A 23,189-nucleotide genomic window follows, 5' to 3' on the forward strand; every position below is an offset into this window, starting at 1 on the left:
GTAGCGCTGATGTAGAATTTTAGAGTGTCTTGACGAACTAATGCTTCGAGATTTGAGGCCATAGCAAGAGTTCTGTCCTGAAATCTATATATCAATAATATATAAATCATACACTCTTGTAAATCAATGATCTGGATACAAAAAACAATACAGTACAAGCTTGCAAATAATAATAATAATAATAATAATAATAATAATAATAATAATAATAATAATAATAATAATAATAATAATAATAATAATAATAACATATGTTGTGGGGATTAATAACCCGAAATTTATGGGTATGATCGACGTTGCAGTAAAGATCTTCGAATTAATCTCGACCATCTTGGCTCATAATTGTTACAGTTGTTATGATTTTCTATCGGTCTTGTCCATCGTCTCTGGATAACGCAATGAACGCGACTGCGCTATCACTGGTATTAGCCACACGGCGAGGCGGGTGACCTGAAATGAACACAACAGGGTGAAAAAAGAAATTCCTTACAAAATACGACCCCTTAGGTTTTTTAATCATGTAGTCAAATCTCATTACACGGGCTTTGTTGCATACCCAGGCCATTGAAAACTGGCCGGCAGCCATGCCAAAGAATCAAACTCGCGGTGTCCTCTCCAGCTACAAAGCGCAACAGGCGCTCATGGTTTGACCGCACAGCAGCAAGAACAGCTAAGCGGGCTGCTCAGGACCATTTACCGAACACTGGACTGAACAAAAGGCCTTAAGTAAACAACTGTTGCGTGATAATTGTACATAAGCATCCTTTCTTTGTTTCTAGATCATCTACCATCCTTCTTTTTTGTCCTTATTCCTCGGCGCACAGCAGCAGCCCAGGGATTGCTTGCTCAGGCGGACCTATCTGCCTTCAATGTAATAATTTCTCTCTATCTATCTAACTAGGGAGTCAAGCGAAACCACAAGTTCTGGGGCGGACTTTTCGTTCTTAAGCGTCGTTTGCCACTATAGCTGGCAAGCCTTCAGTAATAGTATATCAAATATCGTGATCGGTTTACCGGCAGTTCTAGCGGAAGAGGTTGTGTGTGTGTGTGTGTGTGTGTGTGTGTGTGTGTGTGTGTGTGTGTGTGCGTGTGCGTGTGTGTGTGTGTGTGTGTGTGTGTGTGTGTGTGTGTGTGTGTGTGTGTGTGTGTGTGTGTGTGTGTGTGTGTGTGCACACGCGAGCCTCTGTCTTGCTGTTCGCAATACCGGTCGTCGTTTTGGTCGTGAAAGCTTAGCCAATCGAACGCAGCAACGGCGAGACTGAAAGCAGACGCTTATGATTCCAATCGGCCGCATTCAGAAGAACACCGGACGGAGGAGGTCCCTCCTTTTCTTTTTTTTTTTTTTTTTATCTTTACGTTCATTCCGTCCCCGCTCGCCGACACACATCGCAAGACCCCGCGCACCCTCAGTGGGATACACGCCGCAGCGGGATACATGCCGCGTCTACGAGGAGCAACGCTGTCACACTGCAACCGCGGCAACGGACGTCGCTGCCTCCGCGATGGCCAGTACTGATTGCAGCTCGGAGACCTTCGCGCAGCCACCGACGGGGGCTGACGGCGACACGCTGGTAGCGGGGGGACACGCGAAAGGCACAACAATAGGAGAGGAGGCCGCGCAAGGATGGTCGAAAGGCGATTCCGGGCGACTGCGTGAGAGAACCGCCGGGAGGGTGCTTCATCTGCAATGGCCGATAGCGTCGGGCTGGCTTTCAGTTTCCCCCAATCACGTCAGATGTCCGCTTATGTGGAAGCGAGCTGCATTGGTAGTCGGCACGCGTTTCGCTTCGTTAAGGAGCGCTCGCTCAATTCATTCCCCTCCCCGCCTTCCAGACCTCTTTCGACTTATACGACTATACCGCGAAGACCCTTCTGCGCATGGGGACCGAGCAATCGCGAAATACGTCTCAGGCACGAACGTCAGTGTATGTATACCCCGTTGAATATCTCAACGTAACGCGCGGCGCAGGAAGGGGGGGGGGGGGGGTGTCCTTTCTTGGTCTGCTTTTATTTCATTTTTCCTATTTTACGGGCGCTGAAGCAGTTACTGCCGCTTATTTCGTACCACGCGAGCGTGCAGTCCGAGACATTGCCTCCGGTGGAGGTCTCTCTGCGGGGAACAGTTTCTCGTTTCGAAGAACGATTGCACAGGCTGTGTACGTCCCGCCGCTGCCGCAACACCACTCTCCGCGCTGGCTGAATTTTAGATTAGCGTTAATGGCTCCTGTTCGTGCAGTTCCTGGGACGAGTGCAGATGGCGCAGGTCGCCAAGTGCTAATGCGCTCGCGGATTTTCTTTCTTTCTTCTCTTAGCGTCCTAATAAAGAAAAAGAGATGCGTCGGTTACATCGTAGCAAAATACACGCATTGCGCTTTATCGGATGCAAATAACCGGGTGGCTCGGTTCCAGTTCGATGAGAGCTTAAATTGGAGAGTGCCACTTATGCGCGCGCGGTTTTCGTAGCCTCTTTTCGCGTGCGCAGTGACTAAAAGCTGCATACAGAAAGCGGCAACAACCTTGACGAGATTATTTGTGTTTTCCTTTTGGAAAGGGCCAAGCTGGTATGGCGTAAAATGGCCTTCCACACACTTTGAGGATATGTAGAGTGCATGCCTGAGTGCATGTAGAATGCAGCTTACTACGTTTACGCCGCATAAATATGATGGATTGTGTTGGGTTAGTACTGCAGTTTGAAACCAAACTGTTGTAATACGATGTAACCCGAGGCAGATGAGTTTATTTGTAGTTGTAGTTTGGTGATTGAAAGGCAGTACGCACAGCGAGGACAGAAAACACATCACAAAGGACGAGCGCTGAACTTCAACGAACATTTATTGAAAAATATTAGCCCTCATACGCGTATATGGCACACATTGAGCCGCTATTAATGCGTCATAGAAGAAGACAGACTCTGGCCGAACCATTTCATCTTGGGTCAGTGTGCGCGCGCGCGTGTGTGTTTGTGTTTGTGTGCGTGTTTGTGTGCGTGTGCGTGTGTGTGTGTGTGTGTGTGTGTGTGTGTGTGTGTGTGTGTGTGTGTGCGTGCGTGAACGCGACGGCCTTGCCCCGTGCGATTCTTTCCCTATCCGTGTTGTTCGCGGTGCTCGTAATCATGAACCAACCACCAGCTTGCGTAATTTTCAAGTCTTGTCTATTCGTAGTAATTACTGGACAAGCCAACGCCCAATGCCAGGCGCATAGTACATTTATAAGTGGCAACATGTGCCTGAAGCGATTACTTCAAAAGTTAATGAGCGATATTTCAATAATTAGTCGATTAGACATTACCATTTTTTTTGCAAATAATTCCCGCCTCTAGAACCCAGCTCGATGAGCAAAATTGCGATACATGCCACGCGGGATATCTAAAATTGGGTTGAATCTAAAAAAAAAACGACGGCACCCTATACATTTCCGTTATGATCACTGCAAGATGAACTCGTGCACTCGCCGCTCGTGTGATCTAAAAACGCAAGTTATATCATATATATTAGAGAGTTTTAGAATTGGGGGCGCAAGGCACTGGGCCCCCAAGCCGCGTTGCGTCGGTTGCTCTTGGGTTTAGATGAGCAGCAGAGTTTGAGGATTGGCTCGAATGCAGACAGCGTTGGGTTGAGCGCTCGGGACGCCGCAGTGTGGAAAATAGAAAGGTGCTTGAAAGCAAAAAAAAAAAAAAAAAAGAAGACGGAACCTCTTTTCTGTGAAAACGAACAGAATGCATTTTTGAGCAAAAAGAGAGAACAATGCAAGAAACGTATTCACTGTGTTAGTACCGGTTAGTATTACAAATTAAGTGTGCGATTCTAAGCCAAGCAAAGCCAGTCGAAGCGAAGTGCTCTTAGTTGGTGTTTTCTTGTGTCGCGCTGCGAAAAAACTGTTAGTTCACCCGCGTGAAATGGCGAAAATCAGTTGAAGTAAATAAAGTTTGCTCTGCGACCATCTGCTGTACGTCAGCACTGTCACCCGTGAGGGCGGCCCAAGACGGCTTGGGGGCCCACGCTAGTTTTCGATTTTTGGGTCTTGGGTTAACGCGAACGCAAGAACCCAAGACTGGCTTGGGTTCTGCGCATGCGCACTTGTGGCGCGCAATTTTCTTGGGTCCCCGAGCCGCTTGGGCCCCCAATTCTAAAACTCTCTTTTATAGCAACACATAAGTTCAACAGAACTGAGAACTTCGCAGTCTACTATGTAATCGTAAAGCTAAAGGTAGAGTGCGCGATCAGCGTTATCGAGTCTCTGCACTTCTGTCCGTAATCAAAGGCTTTCCTTTACTCACGATAAAGAGTTATACAGTGGTTGCATGTGAAATGACAGCTAGAACTCACAAGAGCCATTTTCATGCATGCACAACTTTTTTCTTCTTTCGCTTCGCACAAGGACACAGAAGCTGTTTCTTTAATGGACTACTGTGTGTATTGGTACACTGCGCAACCCGGTGAAATGCGCCACGTATATAGCTCAAGAATACCTCAGTTTTTTTTTTTATATTCTATAACGAAGCCTGCCAAAGGCCTAGTTACCTATGGTAGAATAGCGCTCTGTCTTTGTATCTATATACTTCTCTTTTCTGTCGTCTTGTCGAGTCTAGTGCGGTAACAGTAATTTAACGTCCGTGATTCACGGACAGCATGGTTGACGTTAACAGGCAGGAAGACCAAGAATAGGTTGGTTCGCATGACCCGTAACTAACGTTGACGTCCTTCTTTGTCTCGTTTTGTACTGTCTCATTGACGGTCTGGTAAACATCATCCACACTGCCACACTGACAATGGTACCGAGAGGTTTAGTCGAATTCGCCTTTGAAGATTCATCAAGGGCATCGAGATGTGATACAAGCGCAGTATATATATATATATATATATATATATATATATATATATATATATATATATATATATATATATATATATATGGGCAGCCAGAGAGTTAAACTCTTCATTTTCCTTGATGATTGGCAGCTCACTTAAAGCCATAATCCCTTGACAGCATCTGCAGACATCGAGTAGCCACGACATGCCATGGCTCAACGTCCCCCAAAGCAAGTAATTCCTGACAGAAAAACAATACCACGAATAATAGAATATGACGCGAAACGGCAAGACAGCGCCTCTTGTAACGTTACGCCGATATTACTGTCATAGCGACTATGTTGATGAGTCGCCCCACTGTCGCCTCACAAAACGAATGCATTTTTGCCGGCCTACAAACTGCGCACAGGCCTAATAGAAAATTAATATTCGGTTTCTAAGTTCGTGCACGATGTGAGCTAGTCGAACATTGCGAACATTTGCCTCACTCTACAAGGCAGGCAGCCGCGGTGGCTTCTCAACCGGCGGTTATCCGCTACTGAAAAAGAACCACTAAATTCACTTCAACGAAGAATGTATACGCGTTAACGAATGACCAGTCTTCTTTTTCTTTTTTTAGAGTGACGGTTCTCATTTTCTTTTTTTTTTCACGCACTCCAAAAACCACCACAGCAGAAACTGCTGACAGCTTCCTCACTTATGCGAATCCGAGCCGCACAGAAAGGAGAGGCCGAGAAAGCTTCCGAACGGGACTAATGCACCGACCATACACATCTGGCTGTTAGCTTCGCGCGCCACTCTTCGGCGTGCTTTCGGAATCCATTTCCGATCTCTCTCATTCACGCGCTCCCGGTGCGCAGAGTGCCATCACGCCTTGCCGAGTGCTATATAACGCAGGTATACGTTGTGCCACAGTCGCCCCCCGCACTCCAGTGGTTCCCGACGCCGCGGCCCGGTTTTAAGTGACCGTCGCAGCCACCGAAGTGCCGCGACAGTTCCGCGGGAGGATTAGTCGTCGACGGGCAAACTTGTAATGGCGCAAAAAGGACTCGGAGAAAAAGAAAATCTAAAGGCGAACAGCGTGTACGTTCCCAACACGGACTCTGAGAGAGGAAGGTCTTCGAATGGAAAAGGGGAATCCTGACGGAAGGGAAGACAGAAAAGGAGAGGAGGAATAAGTGTATCCCCTTCCGCTGTCTCCCTCTCCCCACGTGATGAAAGGAGCATTCGAGAGGGAAGAAAAGGGGGAAACGGGAGAAGGGCCGGCCATGACGCCCGAATGCGTACACACACACGCAAGAACGGCAGCCATAGGGACGTCGTCGCGCTTGCTTTTATCGAGCAGCAGCAAGCAGCGACAGAAGCAAGAAGAGAGGGAGAGAGAGGGCGCGCCTCAGCGAAAAGAGATGCTTTCCTTTTCGGAGCACTTAATGCTGCGGCGCTCTGTTGCGCCGGGCGCCGCCCACAGCGCGCGCTCGCGCGCGAGCCCTAATGGAGGGAACGGCGGCTCTTCCGGCGAGGTGCCCGCGGGGAGAGGCTAAAAAGCCTTTTAAGTCCACTAAAAACTATCTTCGAGTTGTTTGTTCCAGAGCAGGCGAGCCTGCCGCGTGCTCACTCCCCCATCTCGTTTCTTCCTTGCGCGCACCAGCAATATAGCGCGGACGGTGGCGGGACGCAGCAGCGGGAACGCACTGCCACCGACGACCGAACTGGGGGGCGCCACCCGCAATGACACGCGAAACGAATGGGACGTGGCTCCGAGAGACACAAGAGATGGAGAGACGGAGAGAAAGAAAACGCGTGCTTTACTTTCGATCCCCGGCTGATTTCCCTTTCCTTTCTTTCTCTTGTTCATTTTTTTTCCTTTCTTGATATTGCTCCTGGATGTTCCCGAGTGCGCGGCGTCGAGCCACTTAGGTAAATAAGGGAGAGTAGAGGAGTGCACACGGAACGGCCGGCTAATGGACGGGCGCCGAGAAACGTTCTCAGAGCGCGCGCGCGCGCCAGGCGCAAATGGAAGGATCGGTTGCCTTGGGATTTGCACGACCGCGAGCGCACGAGCTCTTTCTCTCGATCGCCACCGCCCCGCCGGACCTTTTATTTCCCTATACCCGCCCACTCTTCTTGGTCTTTTATAACTTCGCAGCAACGCGCGTGCACCCTATCTCACTAGCACCTTTCTCCTCGCCTCCCCCCATCTTCTCTCTCTCTCTCTCTCTCTCTCTCTCTCTCCGTTTTGCTTTCATCGCGCCCCTTTTGCAGCTCTAGTTCATCAAAATACGCTTCCCTTTCTTTTTTTACCTTCTTTCACCCGGTTCGCGCAGTTCGGAACACCGCCAAGGGAAGCAGCCATTGCCGTACTTGTAATATGGCCGCAGGAACCACTTTTCTTCGAAGGACTCTTGAAAATTTTACTTTATTTCGTTCATTTTCTTTTAGCATTTATACTTCTTACTGCTTGGGTATATCGTGAAGCCGTTACCTCTTGACACGGCCAGTAACGACACCTGCCCTCAGCCGACAGGCACGGAGCATGCCCCACTCTAATTTTCCGCTCTTCGATGGCAGTTCCATGGAGGCTACATCGCAGACTAATCTTGTGCTTCCAATAAATTTCTGTTTTGATGAGAGCTCGTGTCCTTAATATATGAGCGATATTGCGCGACTAAGGTCAGACCTAGAAGAAAACTTGTCCTACTACTCAACAAATAATTAAACAGAACGGAACTTACCATTCACGTTGGAAGAACCGCAGCCGACCTCATATCCCACGGAGGAGAAAACGCACTGATTCTCTTTTCAGTCCGGAGTCCACCAGTCTTTAGCTTGGCTTCATCCGCTCTCCTGGCAAGCTTAAGTTGAGGAAACGCTACGATGATGCCCCGATGACGGGGCACGGTTTGGTCCGGCACCGTGTCGCAGTATCAGGGAAGACCCCTCCGAGATTGCGACGTAAAACGACAGGAGCAGCATCACATGGCACATTTGTCATATGGGTCCCACAGGCACGACCCGTGTCACCCCGAGTCGATTGTACACACGCGCGCACATACACACTTCAGCCCAGTCGCATGTGAAGTCATCTATGCATTCGTCCAGGTTATACTCAACACCGCGAAGTTAAACCTTCTTGGCCGCTTTCGGCGATGACGCTGCTTTCTTGGTTCTCCTGGTCACACACAGGTTTTCGTATATTTACCGGTCAGAAAGAACGGTTTTCTTTGGGTTAGCCCGATGGCCAGCGCAACGCTTCGTTGTCCCAACGTCCGTTCGCACCCCCCCCCCCTTTCCCAAGAAAAAGAAAGAAGAACGCACATCGCGCGAGCGTAAGGCTATGGTGACATAAAGTGTGTGCGCGCACGCGTGGCCCAAGCATGTAGTCCAGGCCCGGGAAGGCGCATTAGCTCAGGTCTTGCTTGCAGGAGAGGGCGGCGGGTCCGGCGTGGTGCCGACCGCGGCCGCCTTTCTCCCTGGGTCACTTGCCGTCGCTCATCATGGAATCGGGGCTGCCGTAGCCGCTGGACGCGTCGTCCTGTACGGGCATACTGTCTAGCGTGTGTCGCTTGAGCCGCTGGAGGCTATTGCTGTTTCCGTTGTTAGCATTGGGGCCGCCAGCGCTGCCGGGAGGCGTACCGATGGGCGGGCGACCTGCGCTGTTAGTAGTCGTCGTCGTTGTGCCGGTTGCAGGTCCACTGTTGCTATTACTGCCCTGGTTGCTCGCCTGGTGGTTTCCAATGCTACCATTGCCTCCGCCTCCTCCGCCGCCGCCTGCACCGGGCGTCGAGGCGTTATTGGCGTTTTGCTGCTGCTGCTGCTGCTGTTGTTGTTGGTTGCTTGGATTGTGGCCAGGGAACGGCACGTTCTGGAACGACAGCCGCTCCTCGTAGTCGTACTCGCAGAGTATCTTGTTGTCGAATAGGTAGAAGCGGTCCCCCACGCAGAACCTGCACAGAGAAAACGTAGGGCGTAAAGGTAGAGCTAAGACACTCATTAGTAGAGCATTAGTAGCATTAGTAGAGCTAGACCCACTGATTTCCTTTTCATGTGAGCTGGCGAAGAGGCTACACTAAAACACGTCACTCTTACGCTTGTGTTCTTTTCCCGTCGCTTCGATAGCGTTTAAGTTGCTTCGCCTACGCATTGTCACCCGAATCTCTAACTGTGAAAACGCACCTGTGATTGCAGTGTTGACAAGCGAAGCACTCCAGATGGTATACGTTCCCGCGGGCCCTCATGACCATTTCAAACGCCGGTATTGTTTTGTTGCACGCAGAGCAGAGACCAGTAGTGCCGAAGAGCCTGTAAAGAGACAGGATGCGGTATTTTAACGACACGCTGGCGCTAATATAGAGCAAGTTACAACAAAAGCACTGTCCTGACGCGAATACATATGGATGCATTATTAACGCTGCGTATACATTGGCAAATTAAGATTGTATTCCTTGTCGTGTCGAAATTCTTTGTGTATTATTCTTGCTTAAACCACATCCCATTTCTGAGATGACAGTTTCTTACAGATTTTACAAGCGTCTCGCGTGTTTTGCCATTACCCGCCATATTCTCAAGCAGCATTTAAGTGTTAAAGCAGTATTTATTAAGTTTAACGTCCCAAACCAACGCCGATACTATCAGAGACAGCATAGTTCAGGGCATCGAATCATATTTGGTCATCTGAGATTCTTTAACCTGCACCCCAACATCGATATAGGAGCGTTTATGCATTCACTCTACCTCAACAAAAGGTCATTACCTATAAAGGAGTACTGACACAATACTTTAGACTCTTCATTTGTTTTTTCAAGAAAGAGAAAGAAAGAAAGCTTGAAGAGTTAAAAATATAATGTGAGTATTCCTTTAAGCTACCGCCGCTGCTAAGTCTTAATACTAGGTGCACATACTATAACACACTTTGAATACAGCTTGCATTCTGCAGATAATGTTGCCTGTGCCCTTAGAGTCCTCAATAGATATTTTACGCGAGTACAGAATAATCAGAATGTTTACAAGATATATGTTTGCAATATTTCTTCGTTTACAACTTTAGAACATCTTCCCTTACAATGGAAAGGAAGTAACTTCCTTTCCATTGTAGTCGCGGCACATTGGGAGACGACCTTTAAAATAAACATTTCTTACGTGTATCGCCAGTCGTAGCACGCGATAAGCGCGCAGCCGCGATTAGATGCCAGAGTAAAACATGGCGGCCTCTCCCTTACCTGAGGTAGTCCCTCTTGCAGAGTATGAGGTTGGCCTTAGTGAAGAGGGTGGAGCCGACCTCTCCGAGGCGGCAGTCGCAGCACGCGCACTTGAGGCAGTCCTCGTGCCACAGCTGGTCCAGCGCCTTGAGCAGGAACCGCTCGCGGATGGGCTTTTGGCAGCCCGCGCACTCGGGGCCCGGTAGAAGACCGGCCATGCCCAGAGCGCCAAGCCCGTTGCCGCCTGGTGTCATGCTCAGGGTACCTGCCTGGACTACACGCCTCCCGGGGCCGGACTTCATGTCCATTGAATCTGCGATAGTGACAAAGAGGAGCACAATGTTGTATGTATGCGCTTCGTAATGTGAACGTTTCGTAAGCAGAGCTACACATAATCGTCTGCACGTATGTGGCACCGCCTTGAAATCTGGTTTCTCCGCAGTAACATACCCTGTGAGGAGAAACCCGCTTCTGAAATTTCTTTTTTAAATGGCGTCATCCAGTACGATGGAAGTATGTGTGCGGATGTATAAGTGAGAAAGTTATGATGGAAAGGGTAAGCGTCACTGAAAATTAAGAAACGTAGACACAAGAGAAGCACATTAGCCTTGATCAGATATAGGCCCTTTCAATTCTTACATTCGTGTTCCCCCAACTCCACTCGTACATCACAGAACCTCGCGTAACACAGCATGAGGTCCACACATTGAAATCCGTTATTTAGAGCAGCCGGTATACAACTAAGCGGTGCGTCAAATGGGATGCACCGAAGGGGCACACGGAGCAAACAGCTGAACATAGTGGGCAGCGGAGACTCAAGGTTGTAGGAAGTACAAGGAAGGGCCTAAAGCACGTGAAAACAGACGCCATTGCTATCAAAGACGAGCCGCAGAAAGTTATGGACGCTTAGAACACTATCGCTATTTCGAAAGGCTGTTGCTTGTTCTCTGTCTATTATCACAAATTATTGTGAATAAACTTTATGATTACAATAAGCGGTTAAAACTAAGCCAGCGCCCTCTGCTACAGCGTACATTATGTAGGAGCTTTGGAGAGTAAAAGACCCACCGAAATGAAAGTAGTATATGGGCGACGTAGAGTACGGGCTCTCTACTATTGTGATTAGGCGCTCTGTTAGTCAACCAAGGTGTAGCTCGTTGCCTCACATTAATGTGCGCTAGACTATCAGGCTAATAAGCACTAAACAGTGGACTACATATTTCAGTTGTTAAATACAAGATGGTCTGGAGTGAAGCGCATTATTTTCTAAATGCCAACTTCCCGAATAGTATAGCATCCCTGAAAGCCTGATCTTATTATTTTTCCTTCGGCCTGTTGATGTGTTAGTTATGATTTTACAACACAAACCAATAGCCCGTATTCTGCTACACCTTCCATCGTGCACTTAGTTCCTGATCGTTTTTTGCGCAGCGATGCAGGCTTTCCAGGTATATCAATATTACCCGAATGAGCCTTACTGCGCCTTGCGAGATTGCTACGCATACAAAGCCTCTTCAGTGTGCAGCGTGTCGAATGAATGCAAAGTGACATGTCGTTAGTCCCCAAATTTACACAATCGGCTGCGCTATAGGGTGAAGGGGTAATTCCAAGAGGACTGTAGAAGCTGTGTGCAGGAGCCATAAGGGCATGGATTACCCCTGCCGATGAAGTGTATCTTCCCCTTTTAGATGCGACCTTTCCTGATCATGTGAAGCCAGGATAATGTGGGAGTAACGCGTTTTCTGCTTTTTCTTTCTTTCTTTTTTAACATTTCACAAAGCCGAGCTAGAAAGGCGATTCCTCCACTTAGAGGCATAGAAGAAGGAAGAGAAAGCAGCAAGAAGCGTTAGGCCTCGGAGGATGTTCAGTATTCAGACCCAGCAACGTACGCGACTCCTCATATATTATCCTCTTTTCGTTTTTCTTTCTCCTGGTCCTCGACGCTCGTTCTTGTGCTCAGCGACTACATGCTCCAATAGAGAAATGAAAGGAGGCGGCCGGCCTCTTCAGCAACACACATATAGACACACATTGTGGACGCCGCGGCAGCGGGTAAAGGGGTGAGAGGAAGAAAAGTTCTCTCGCCCGAATGGGACGACAGGTGATCGTATCTAAGTTGAGCGGCTGTTGGCTGGCGGGAGCACGAAAGAGGACACTCTATAGCGGCGGCACGGCAAGCACACTAAACACGGCGACTATGTGTATGTGAGTGTGTGTGCGCGCGTGAGCCAGCGGGCTCGATAAAGACGAGACAGCCATTTCCTATCGGGCCGCCGTTTAAATGCCTCTTTCGAAAAAGTGGGTTGGGTGCGACTATATAAGCTTCCCCTCATCGCTTTTTTTTTCTCCTCTCTCGTCCGTTGTACAGTCGAAGACGTCGTCGTCTCTTTTTGATGCCGGCGCAGCCAGCGCCTCTGTTGCCTCCATCGCCGTCGTTCATGCCAGCAACGAGAATGGACTGCTGATGTGGTTCGAACAAATTTCCTGTCCTTCGAGGCCTTTATTTCCGCACCGTTCCGACGAGCCGAGCCTGCCAAGTGCGCCCGGCGCGGCATCACACGGGATTCTTGCGTTTCGCTCTCGAGGCCCCGGCCAGAAATGGAACGAGAAAAAGAGGTAGAGGCGCAAGTAGAGTACAGAAGAGGTACACATCACCGGCTTGTTGCAAAGATGCAAGCGAGAGAAAGAAAGGGGCCCCGATGGCTTAGAAGCAGCCAGGGAACAGGAGAAATGGGCTTTTCGTCCAACGTGGGCAAATGCTCCCTGTCTCCCCACGAAGATAGACGCTTATAAGCCGGAGATCACATTATGTTTTTTTTTTTCTTTTTCTGCCTATAGCTCGCACGCCCCTATTGGAAAGTTCGCGGGCGACGGCCATTCGTGGTGGCGGCGGCGGTGGCCAGCTTTCGCGGTAATCGGCGATCCAGGAAGCGTCGTTGTCTACCACTGTCTCCTTCTCCGTCGGTCCGATCTTGTAATTCAGTGCCTGCTCTCGAAAGGTTGATCCTAAAGTGCCGCCGCAGCACACCCTTCTCAGCAGACGAGAGTGGTGGCGGCAGCGGGGCAATCGAAAAGCCTCCCCGTCTATACCGGCGTTATCTCCGTCGAGGATGTTCGATAAGGGTCCCTCGCACCGCACAAACACGATGTCGCCTTGCTCGCGTACAACCTAATGTATTATTTCTCTCTCTCTCTCTACTTTTTCTCTCTCTGTTCTACTCATCCCGCCTTTAGGACTTCTCGAGCTTGTTACTTCGGCTCTGCTTCACCGTGCCTTATACCCCTGTTCGCCAGAGCCTATTGCGCTCTGTTTCCGAGAGTAGGGGGAGGCGGAGGGGGGGGGGGTGGACACGTGTTCGCGGGAATCCCTAGCGAGCCTCAGCAGAAATACGACTCACCGTGCGTCCTCCACGCAACGGCGCTGCAGGAAAGCGCGACGGTGGGCCATAGGCAATCTGCGGCGCCCATCGCGCGCGCGCGGCTCCTACGGGTATCCAGCACCAGCGTCGCGACCAGCCCTATTCCCTCCCCACTCGTTCGCCCGCTCAAAGCCCCGCAATTTGAGCGCATGGCCCGCGAAGCGCTCGGCCCGTCTGCCGAGAGGCCTCTTGCGATGCGGGTCATGTCCTGACCGTCTGGGCGCTGCCACGGCGTGGCGGGGAAACGGCGGCGACGACGACGACAACGACGATGGAGCGGGGTCTCGTCCCTTCCTTCCTTCGCGTCCTGGATCGATTCCCGTTCAGCAGCACCGTCGGACGAGATGGAAAAAGCGCTCGCTGGCACAGGCCGCCCCCATATCTTCACCCGCCGCCGTGCCGAGAAGCCCATACTAATGCGAGTCCCCCGTGTCCGCTCTGATTTGTGCCCGCCCTGTCTCACGGAGAAGAGCGAAAAAGAAAGTCGAGCGCCTACGAAGGAAACAGGCGCGCGATGCTCCTGCCTCGCTGTACGGCTGTACAGCGCCCTGACGCGACTCCCCGCGCACTGCCACGACGAGCTTTCTTTTGCGGTTGGCTCGCCGTCGACGAGCGCCGCGCTACTGTTTCTCGCTCCGAGATGCCGAGATGGAAATTCCGGGAACGTCGTCAAAGGCTTCCGTGGCAGCGAGCCTCGCAAACCGTTCTCAATAACTGTTACTTTCCTTTCGCTTGCCACTCTTACGTATGTGCGCCTCAGCAAAAGTAATTCCGAGCCATTAATCAACGACGGACAAACTCAATCTTGAAACTACGCTGTAATGAGCAGAGCCCCCTGCGCGCCCGCCTTTCCTGCGGAACTTTTGCTGCTACGTAATCGCGATGGCCTCGTTGTATACCTTTTCTGCGTCGTGCTTGTTTAGTGTGCAGATCATGCTCATATGTCAAGCCCCAGCGTCTCTGCCTGCACTGCTACGGTTTTCTAGGTTTGCCTGCCCCGTAATGGATACTATCGCTCGTTTGTTAAAGTGGCGCCAAAGAAGAACGAAAGGAAGAAAATTAATGCCAATGCTTCAGTTTATATGTTGTTCTAAATATATCGGTCTATTCATGCCGAATCATTCTCGTTTGTCAGTGAGCGTCGATCAATGCATCACTACTCGGGACAATAAAAACCGCCACGCTCTTTGAAGACCTGTCATGGCCACTCTAATCGCCGAGCTGCATCAAAACATCTTTCCAACATGCGCAGCGAATCGAAAGCCGAAAGGCTGCGTGCTTTGCACAGGCAAGAAAGTTGGAAGGCACAAATGAACTGTATACATGCCGCCTCTTTATATCCACGACTACCGCACAACTTTTTCTCTCATATTCTTTCTATTCTTCTTTCTTCCTTTCTAAGTCGGTCTTCAGCAGTTGTCCAGCTAGCAAAACCGGACTATGTCCTCCGGAAAGACCACGATTGCAATCTGTAGACAAAGCGAGAGCTACGCACCGTAAGGACACCTTCTCATAGCTCCGCCACTGTTCTGCTCTTACCTTCGTACATGTCGGTGATAATGTCACTCTCTTCAAAAGAACGACGACGCCACAGAACTGAACACGAAACAGCCCGTCGCCTCTTCATCAACTTCCCTTTTTCTGTTTCACTCACTTTAAGCAGTCCCGTGCAGCTTCGTATAAGAGCCGCTAGCCGCGTGTTAACTTGTTTGCACGCGGTGGGAACCATCATTTACGACCTCCACCGACGAGTGGACGAAAGCGATGCTGTGTAGAGCGCGGTAGCGAGCGATAGCGATCAAATTTTAAACGGAGCAGACCGTGCCGCTCCGTCGCGCTGAGGTAGCCCTTTATAAAGAGAAGGAGATGTTACGTACACGACGAAGCTCCCTTCATTTCGTCGCTGGTGAAGTGCCGTCGGCCACGGCAAGCTCTCTTTCTATGTCTCTTTTTGGCTGACATGCGGGACTGAGATGCTATGCCCGTCGTGTAGGAAATAAAATCTTGCGATATCGGACTCAAGATTCGGTGCGCTGGCGGCAACGACCAAGTGCATTTCCCGAGAAAGCGAAAAAGAAGGTTGTGTCGAGATTGTACAGAGTATGCCCGCCTATACATGAACGGCGTGCGCGATCCGTATACAAGGCCTGTCTCCCTCTATCTGTTCACCGGCAAAGGAAGAAAAAAAAGAAAGGAATTGAGGACGGGCCAAGCTGAGATATTGCATATAATGCCGCGAAAGCTCGCGAGATTAAAATGGGAGTCACGACGACTTGGAAGAATCAAGTTGAGACAGGCACCCGGTGTGTACCGCGTGGCCAGCAAACAAGAAACGAGTGAAGTAGTGTCGTCCCGGAGATTTCAAGAAGGAAGCCTTGTAGAAAAAACAGCACAGAAGGCAAAAAGAGACAGAAAGGGCCAGCGGGTCCGCGGTATGGGAGGCGCATATAAGCGACGATATTGCGTCCCATACCCTCGCCTCGCCGAGACGACTCGCATCGACACTTCCCTTGTTTTACGATTTCAGCCCGGAACGTGAGCCACTTTAAAATTTACTCCGTCCCGCCGTCCACGTGCCCGTTTTCATCTGGGCTCGGAGTGAAGCAAGCAATCTGCCGAACCCCCGAGCAGCGATCGCTCCCTCTTCTTCCCCAGCGGTCTCCTGCCGTCCTTCCCCCTTCAACGCGTTCCATCTTAGTCGTTCCTGGGGAAGATTTCATTCCGAAGCTGTAGCTTGGATGCCGTCGGGCCCGCTGGCGTTGTCGTTGTTTTCGTCCCGTTGCCTTGAACTCCCAATTCATGACGCCCCATAGCACCGAAACAACATTTCATGATTTATTCTTTCTTTTTCTTTTTTCTTTCCTGCGCGGATCTGCCTCGCAGCCCCCCTCCCCCCCCCCCTTTCTACCACCGCCGCACGCATCAATCCACTCACGAAGCGCGACGCCTCTTTGGTTCGTCTCTCCACGACCCAGCGCATTTTCGCGATCGTCGCGCAGGGAAGACCACGGGCGTGTTCATTCTCTTTGTTCTCGTGCACTGCGTTGCTGCCTTCACCGAGGACAGGAGTCCTCTGTCGCCCCCCCCCCATCCTATCCTCCCACTACCTGCCCCTCCCCCCCCCCCGCCCCCACATCTTCTCGTTCCGAGCCCGTTCGTTGCATTTCGGCTCCTGTGGAACTAACCCCGTGCGGCGTGTCCCCGCGGTATTGTTTGATGGCTGCGCGGACGCTACCTGCATGGAGAGCAGCTTGACTCGCGCGGTCCATTCCAATTCCGACACCGCGATCGTCCCTTCGTCTTCTATGTCCCCTTGGCAGCATCTCGTTTTTCTTTTATTTGTTTTCTTTTTCTTTCTGCGTCCGTCTTCTGTCGCTTTCGTTGCACTTGCAAAAAACGTTCTTCTGGCTTCGTTATTCTTACTTTCTCCTACGAAGATTCACCAGCGGGCTTTTCTCGTCATGTTTTTGTTCCTCTGTCGGCCTGCCCCTGACGCGCCGCTTGTTTTCTTTCCATTCTGGACACCCCCGCTCGCCGGCGCGAGGCTGCCCCTGCACAGTGCTTTTTTTTCCTTTTCTGTGCCCCGTGCGCGCCATCATCGCGTAACAACGCAAAAACAGCGGTGTCCATCGAGCAAGCCGGATACGTACATAGTATACGCACAAATACACGCGCACATATATACAAAGGTTTACGCGGCACCTCCACGGCGTATTCTACACAGGATCGAGCTCTATATAGCAGAGGCTCGCAAGCTCGCCACGGTCTCTCGCGCGCAATGCTGCGTAGGCCAAAATGTCCTCCTCCTGTCCTTCTCGGCATTCCTTCCTTTTTTTATTATTTTTATTAGACGCGGAGCTCGTTCGGATTTAAGTTCCGCTCCGTCTAGCTCCGTCCCTTCTCCTTCGCTCGTCTGCCCAGCGACCCTGCACTATTCGGCGTAAGGCGGGAGCGCCGGACTTGGCGTGCGAAGCTGCTTCTTTACTGCTGGCGTCGAGCGTCGTGTTTTCCTTCGCTCTCGTCGTTCTTCGCAGCCGCGCTCGCTGCCCTCGCTAGCCTGCCTGACTGGAATATTCGCGACGACACATTTGCTTCGCGTGCGCGTCGTCCAGCGTCGCGCCTCTCTCTCTCTCTCTCTCTCTCTCTCTCTCTCTCTCTCCGAGTGGCCCCCGCTGTCGAACGCCGTGCTGATGCCGCCGCTGCAATCGAGGTCCTTTTCGCCGACGCCGCCGGCATCTCGAATTGCGACCGCAGGCACGCATACGGCGCTCTGAAGGAAAAGGCCGAACGGTGACGCTGCCCGCTTCTGCCATACTTCCCCGACTCGACCACGACGGGCGGTAACGCATAAATGGGGGGATGACGCGCACGCGAGCTACTCGTTACCAGCATGTGGGCTCGTTTCCGAGACGTCCATTACTCTTTTGCAGCTTATCGTTCTCCCGTCTCTCGCGCTTTGTCCTGCTTGCCTCCTCATCGTGTGACGAGGAGAGCGCTGTCCTTCCTGACCGCCGAGTGCATTTGATCACGACACCCAACTTCTTTTCCTCGGCGGGGTGCACGCGCGGCGTCTCGAAATGCGCCGAGCTGTTGCGGCAAATGACGGGTCTTCGGGTGTCTACGAAGTCCTTACGGCCCTCTCCATATTGGGCGTAAGGGGGTCACTGGTGATCGCCAATAGCGCTGCGGGAAAGCTTTGGTAAAACGTCGTTTTTTTTTTTTTAATTCACCAACTTTGATTTAACTCTTGGTGCGCTCGTAACCGGGTATTCGCGTCCCCCACAGAACACAAGCCGTAATCGGCGGGTGCGCTGAGCTGGCTGTGTTGCGTGCTTGCGTCGAGTACTGAACATTACAATCTGCGTGAACAGCGTGAAATTTGGCAGTTAAGCACGCGTTAATCTTGACTGACATGTGCTCATCAATGTGAGAAAAAAATCTGCGAACGAGGTAGTTGGCCGTTTTCTCGAATTTTCTTAAAAGTTTTCGCCGGTATATATAGAACTCGTCTTGCTAGCTCACAGCGGAAGGAGGAACACCGTGACTACTGAACAGATGCAAAGAATACGGGCGAAAATCGAGTGAGACAGTGCACTTTGAGATGGCGACTGGTAGTAGAATATGAACCAGCAAAGGCGCAGAGAAAGCCCATAACAATTATTCGTCCGCCCTAATGGCATAGCTCTACTCATCTTTTCACTCCTTTCCGTTTGCACCTTTGGTGGGAATTCTCGCATCCAGTTTGCTCGCGTATCAGTGACAGCGTAACCATATGAAACCCAAAACGCAAATGGCCAGCGAGTGAAGTCTCGACACTCGCGCAAGGTATGTGTGCCCTTCAGGATTGAACCCCAGGAAGCAACGCCGTTAGCTCATCAGCACAGACAGTCAATAGTTCGATGTGTCGTTGATGTTCCCTTTCTCTTTATTTCTTATTTATTTATTCATTTTTGTTATGATTACTTCAGTACCATACGAGTGCACCAACGCACGACGGTCACGCTTCCGACGTCAGCGCAGAGCCCGTCGTTCAGCCATCAGCGGCAGGCGAAGAAGATTGCCTCGGAAACACCACACACGCGCTCACGCTCGCTCTAGGATCGAAATAAGGAAGAAGGGGAGAGTGCCAGGAACATGCGCTGAAAGGGAGCTCAGTGGATGGGAGAAAGGAGATGGGGAGGAGGCCTAATGCAGGCGGTGCCCCGGCAAGCAGATTGGCGGCGCGAACGCGCCGGATGATGCTCTTAGGTGTACCGACTCCGTCAACCCCAACTATCTTCGCAGCCCATTATCGGGGCAGGCCTGGTCGATTACAGCGGCGGGCCTTTTCTGCGAAGAAAGGCTGCCCGACGGGAAAATGCACGCGGCCCGAGAGAGCTAGCTGCCTGCGGGCGGATCGTGTTAGCCGACGGTGGAGCATCCGCGCCGCAGAGTGTATATAAGTCCATGCTTCTGCGGGCTCTCGCGTGACTCATTCGCGGTGAGCGCATTAAATGGAAGCGCACAGCGAGAGGTGGCATTAGGGAAGGCTGAGCGTGGCCCGCGCTTCTCGTGGTGTGTATAACGCGAGCCGTTTTGCGGCGCAGCGGCTGCTGCCGCCGCCGCCGCCATGAGAGAAGTGGGAATTGCGCGCCATCGCAGCAGCGAAGGGCGAGAAGGGTGGAAAGAGCCGCTATTAGTTGCGCCCCCGAGAGGAAATTGAGTGGATCCCGCTGGCACGGGGCAGTGCGACGCGCGCTAAGTGGGACGCCAGCTGACGGCGGTGTTTCGGGCCCCCGTGGTATTACGACAGCGAAACCGGAGGCGACGACGGCGACGTTGGCAGGCGGGGCGCTGAGCCTCTGTTGGGCTGTGGGGATCGGTATATGCCAGGGGCTCTGGTCCGCCCGCCTTGTCTTCACCCGTGCCATTACGGTCGCCTCCACCCACCGTTCGGCTCACGTCATGGCGGCCCGTCACGAACGGCTGTCGGCTTGAACGCATTCACACAATGCCGCCATAGATTAGGAATTTACGCTGCGTACACGTAAACTAACATTCATATATGAGGTGGATGTTACGAAGCTCTTTGTGAGTTAGTACGCTGAACCGAGGTGTTAGCGCAAGTTCATGTGGATAGCAGAGCCCGTATTCACAAAGACGTCCTCGCGCTAGTAAAGTTCGAAAGAACAAAAGCCGTCCAATGGTGACAGCGAACATATGATAAGCGAAGACCGTCGGCCAGTACGAAAAAGTTCTTACGAACTAAAGCCATTGTGAATTCAGCCCTAGATTATCTTTCTTGTTGTAGCAGCCATATCCTGTAGCGGCGCTGCTCGCTGACGAGGTCGTGCCGACTCTACTCCAGTTGTACTGTCCCAATTGTTTCAATGGAGTTTAGCTTCTCCATATTAATCGTCATTATCGTCATTTCATTCCTTTGCTGACGTTCACCATTTCTTGTCTCCTTAATACCAAACTCTGAGTAGCTGGTTAGGGCACAATGGTTCAGGTCGACCTCTCAGCCTTTATCTTATAATAAATCACTCGCTCTCTTTGTCTCACTTGACTAAACTGTGGGTTTCCGCTAGGTGGTAAAGCACGGTAACAAATTAACATTGCTACTGAAAGCCAAGGGCGCTAAAAGCGACACAAACAGCGCAGACTTTCAGCTACTGTATCCTGCCCTGAATGACGTGACATAAATTTTCACTGGAACAAATAAAAAGAAAAGTCGGAAGAAAAGCGATACTTGAAGAGCGGCGACAGCGCATCGGCGCGAGACGCACGTGTCCAACTAAGGGAGAAGAAAAAGAAGCAGGCGGAAAGGTGCGCGACTTGGGAGACAGCGAGCGTGGCAGACGTGGCGGGACCCAGAAGGCGGTGTCCAGAGACGGGGAGTAGCGGCCGGCCGAGTTCCTGGCCAGATGTCGCTGCAGGCTGGGCACACGCGCATCATCAAGCTCGTTCACGTAGCCTGCGCTTGGCGAACGTCGTAGGGATGTCCAACCCGGGCACAGCCAGCGTCTCTATCACCATGCCCAAGCTCCGGGCCCATGCTCCGGTTGGCAAGCCCCGAAAGGGCGTCCGGCCGTTTCCTCCTCCACATCCAAGCGCGACGCGCTACAGCGACGCCTATTGTCCGTACCAGCGTAAAGATCGCTGCCAGCATCTCCCCAAGTCTCATGTATGCTCACCGTCTGTACCATGACTCGGTGACAGTTTTTCGTTACCCGATATAGTGATATTTGAACATTGGTGTTAACGCTTAGTTTGTTTTCTGTATCTTGTATTCAACTGTCCTGTAAACATAATTTTTGTGTTTGCTTTGCGTCTGTACAAACGGTCTCGACATTTACATTGGTTATTAATTGTCTTCTTTAGGAACAATTCAAGCACGAACTGCATAGCTTCGTGACAACTGCGCTTCCAGCATGGGATTCTACCACAATTCTTTAGTCAAGTTTTCGCGAATCAAGTCCTGGTCGTGGACTTCAGCATTGAGCGGGAATAAACGAGGTAGAGAAGTAGTTTGAAATCTGACATGAGGACCCCTGCTTTAACAATGGTTACTTGTAATCTGGGTTGTCAGGTCTTTCATATACACCGCCACAGAAGTTATTTATCAATTAGGAGAGGACAGCTGCGCGTGAATATGTCTCGTGGTGGCTCGGAATGTTTCGCAACTTCAAATCTCACAATTCTACCAAGCATGCGCACTAAAGCGGTTACAACACCGGTTGTCGCAGCCACTGCATACAACCGGCACTTGTGTATACAACGCACAAATAATTAAGGGCGTGCGAAAGGCCGACACCTGGTACGGCAAGAGAAAGTCGAGTCTGGAAGTGGAAACGCCGCGGCCTACAAACGACGCTGACGCTGTCGTAGAAAACAAACAGATTTTTTTTATTATTTTACGGGCGAGTAAAAAGACAACCCTTGTGTACTGCAGCACATAACGAAGCTTGAGAAGTAAATACGAGGCGTGCAAGCGTTTGGTTCTTTTTCCGATTACATCTGCAAGGCTGTATAGTCACCACACAGCTGTTTTGACGGCCCCAACGCTGCCAAAATAAGATGGGAGGGGGAGGAACTGTCGCTTTAAGGCTCTAAATCGGTGCGACACGCGAAATCATCTCTTGCGAACGAGCAGAAGAAGGTCGCTGTCTGCGCCTAACAATGCGCGGCCGGGCGTCCCGTCAAGAAAACGCTCGAGGCATTTCGGCCACGCGTAACCACTTGCGACAAGGGCTGCCTTCTCTGCGTTTGCTCGGAGGCAGTGTGCCCACTTTTCGCTTTGATTGCATTTGAAATAGGAAAATTTAAGAAATCAACAAAATGAGAAAGTATTTCCTTTCGTGAGTATTCGGACGGTCTTTCTCCCTTCTTTTGTTCGATATCAGGCAGCACGAATGCTGACAGGCCGAAGTGTCCGCAAGATTTCCTCTTATCTGTCGGTCGGTCGGTCGGGACAGCAAAATGGTGAAGATGCCTAGGAGAAGAGAGAAGGGGAGCACTAGAACGACACGCAGATACCCACGGTCGTGGCGTATGCGCATGCGAACCGTGGCGGGGGCTGTCACAAACGCTTCGGGAACGTGCCGACGCGGGAGGCTAATTCAACTTCCACAAGAGGGAACACAACGTGTCTCAGAGGCCGTGGCGTCTTGCCGAGGTTCCTGAAAGAACAAGAAGAGGAGAAAGGGAAGCGGTAAAAGGACTCTCGCAACGCATTCACGGCTCGGCATTCGTTACGGTCCCTGGGCAAGGCCGGGACATGTCCCGCTGCTAGTGGAAGAGACGTCCGGAAGCCTCGCCATGCAGAGCGGCCGCCATTAGACAATAACATAACAAGAAGACGAAGACGCCGACGAAGGCTTGGCGGCGGACCGGAGCTGCCGCTCACTCCCGCTTTCCGACGGTCTGTGGCAGTGCCGGACTTTTCTACTGACAACAACCACTGCGCGCATCCCTGACAGAGAGAGAGAGAGAGAGAAGACGTAGGGAGAGAGGGTGTGACGATAAAACTGCACCAGGATTCTCAAAAAGCAAGAGCCCTTGCACAGCGGGAGGGGGGCACTCTCCGCCCCACTACAGCGTCTCTCGCAGAACGGTCCAGCGAACGGCCCTCGGATACAGCGACTGCGCCGCTTCGCCGGCGCTAGGAGCCGCTCTTTCAAACAAGCGAGCAGCGGTGATTTTCAGCCATTCACGCCGCACGCTCGCTTGTTGACGCTGAGGGGAAGAGAGGAACCGAAAAGGCATCATTGGCTTCCGCTTCCAGA

At 51.3% G+C, this 23,189-nt stretch overlaps 1 protein-coding gene across 2 annotated transcripts in view; it reads right to left on the reverse strand.

Annotated features, from left to right (window-relative positions):
* LOC142579336 (uncharacterized) overlaps positions 1–23,189 on the reverse strand; it is a 162,717-nt gene that overhangs the window by 19,158 nt on the left and 120,370 nt on the right. For both annotated transcript variants that reach the window (XM_075689414.1, XM_075689413.1), the window contains exons 3-5: positions 10,025–10,316; positions 8,982–9,107; positions 7,541–8,752 (exon numbers count right to left, since the gene is read on the reverse strand). In XM_075689414.1, coding sequence (XP_075545529.1) covers positions 8,284–8,752; positions 8,982–9,107; positions 10,025–10,316 — 887 coding nt within the window. In that variant the 3' untranslated portion in view covers positions 7,541–8,283. The remainder of the gene's footprint in view (positions 1–7,540; positions 8,753–8,981; positions 9,108–10,024; positions 10,317–23,189) is intronic.

The sequence above is a fragment of the Dermacentor variabilis genome, chromosome 4, assembly GCF_050947875.1.
Source record: "Dermacentor variabilis isolate Ectoservices chromosome 4, ASM5094787v1, whole genome shotgun sequence".
Lineage (NCBI taxonomy): Eukaryota > Metazoa > Arthropoda > Arachnida > Ixodida > Ixodidae > Dermacentor > Dermacentor variabilis.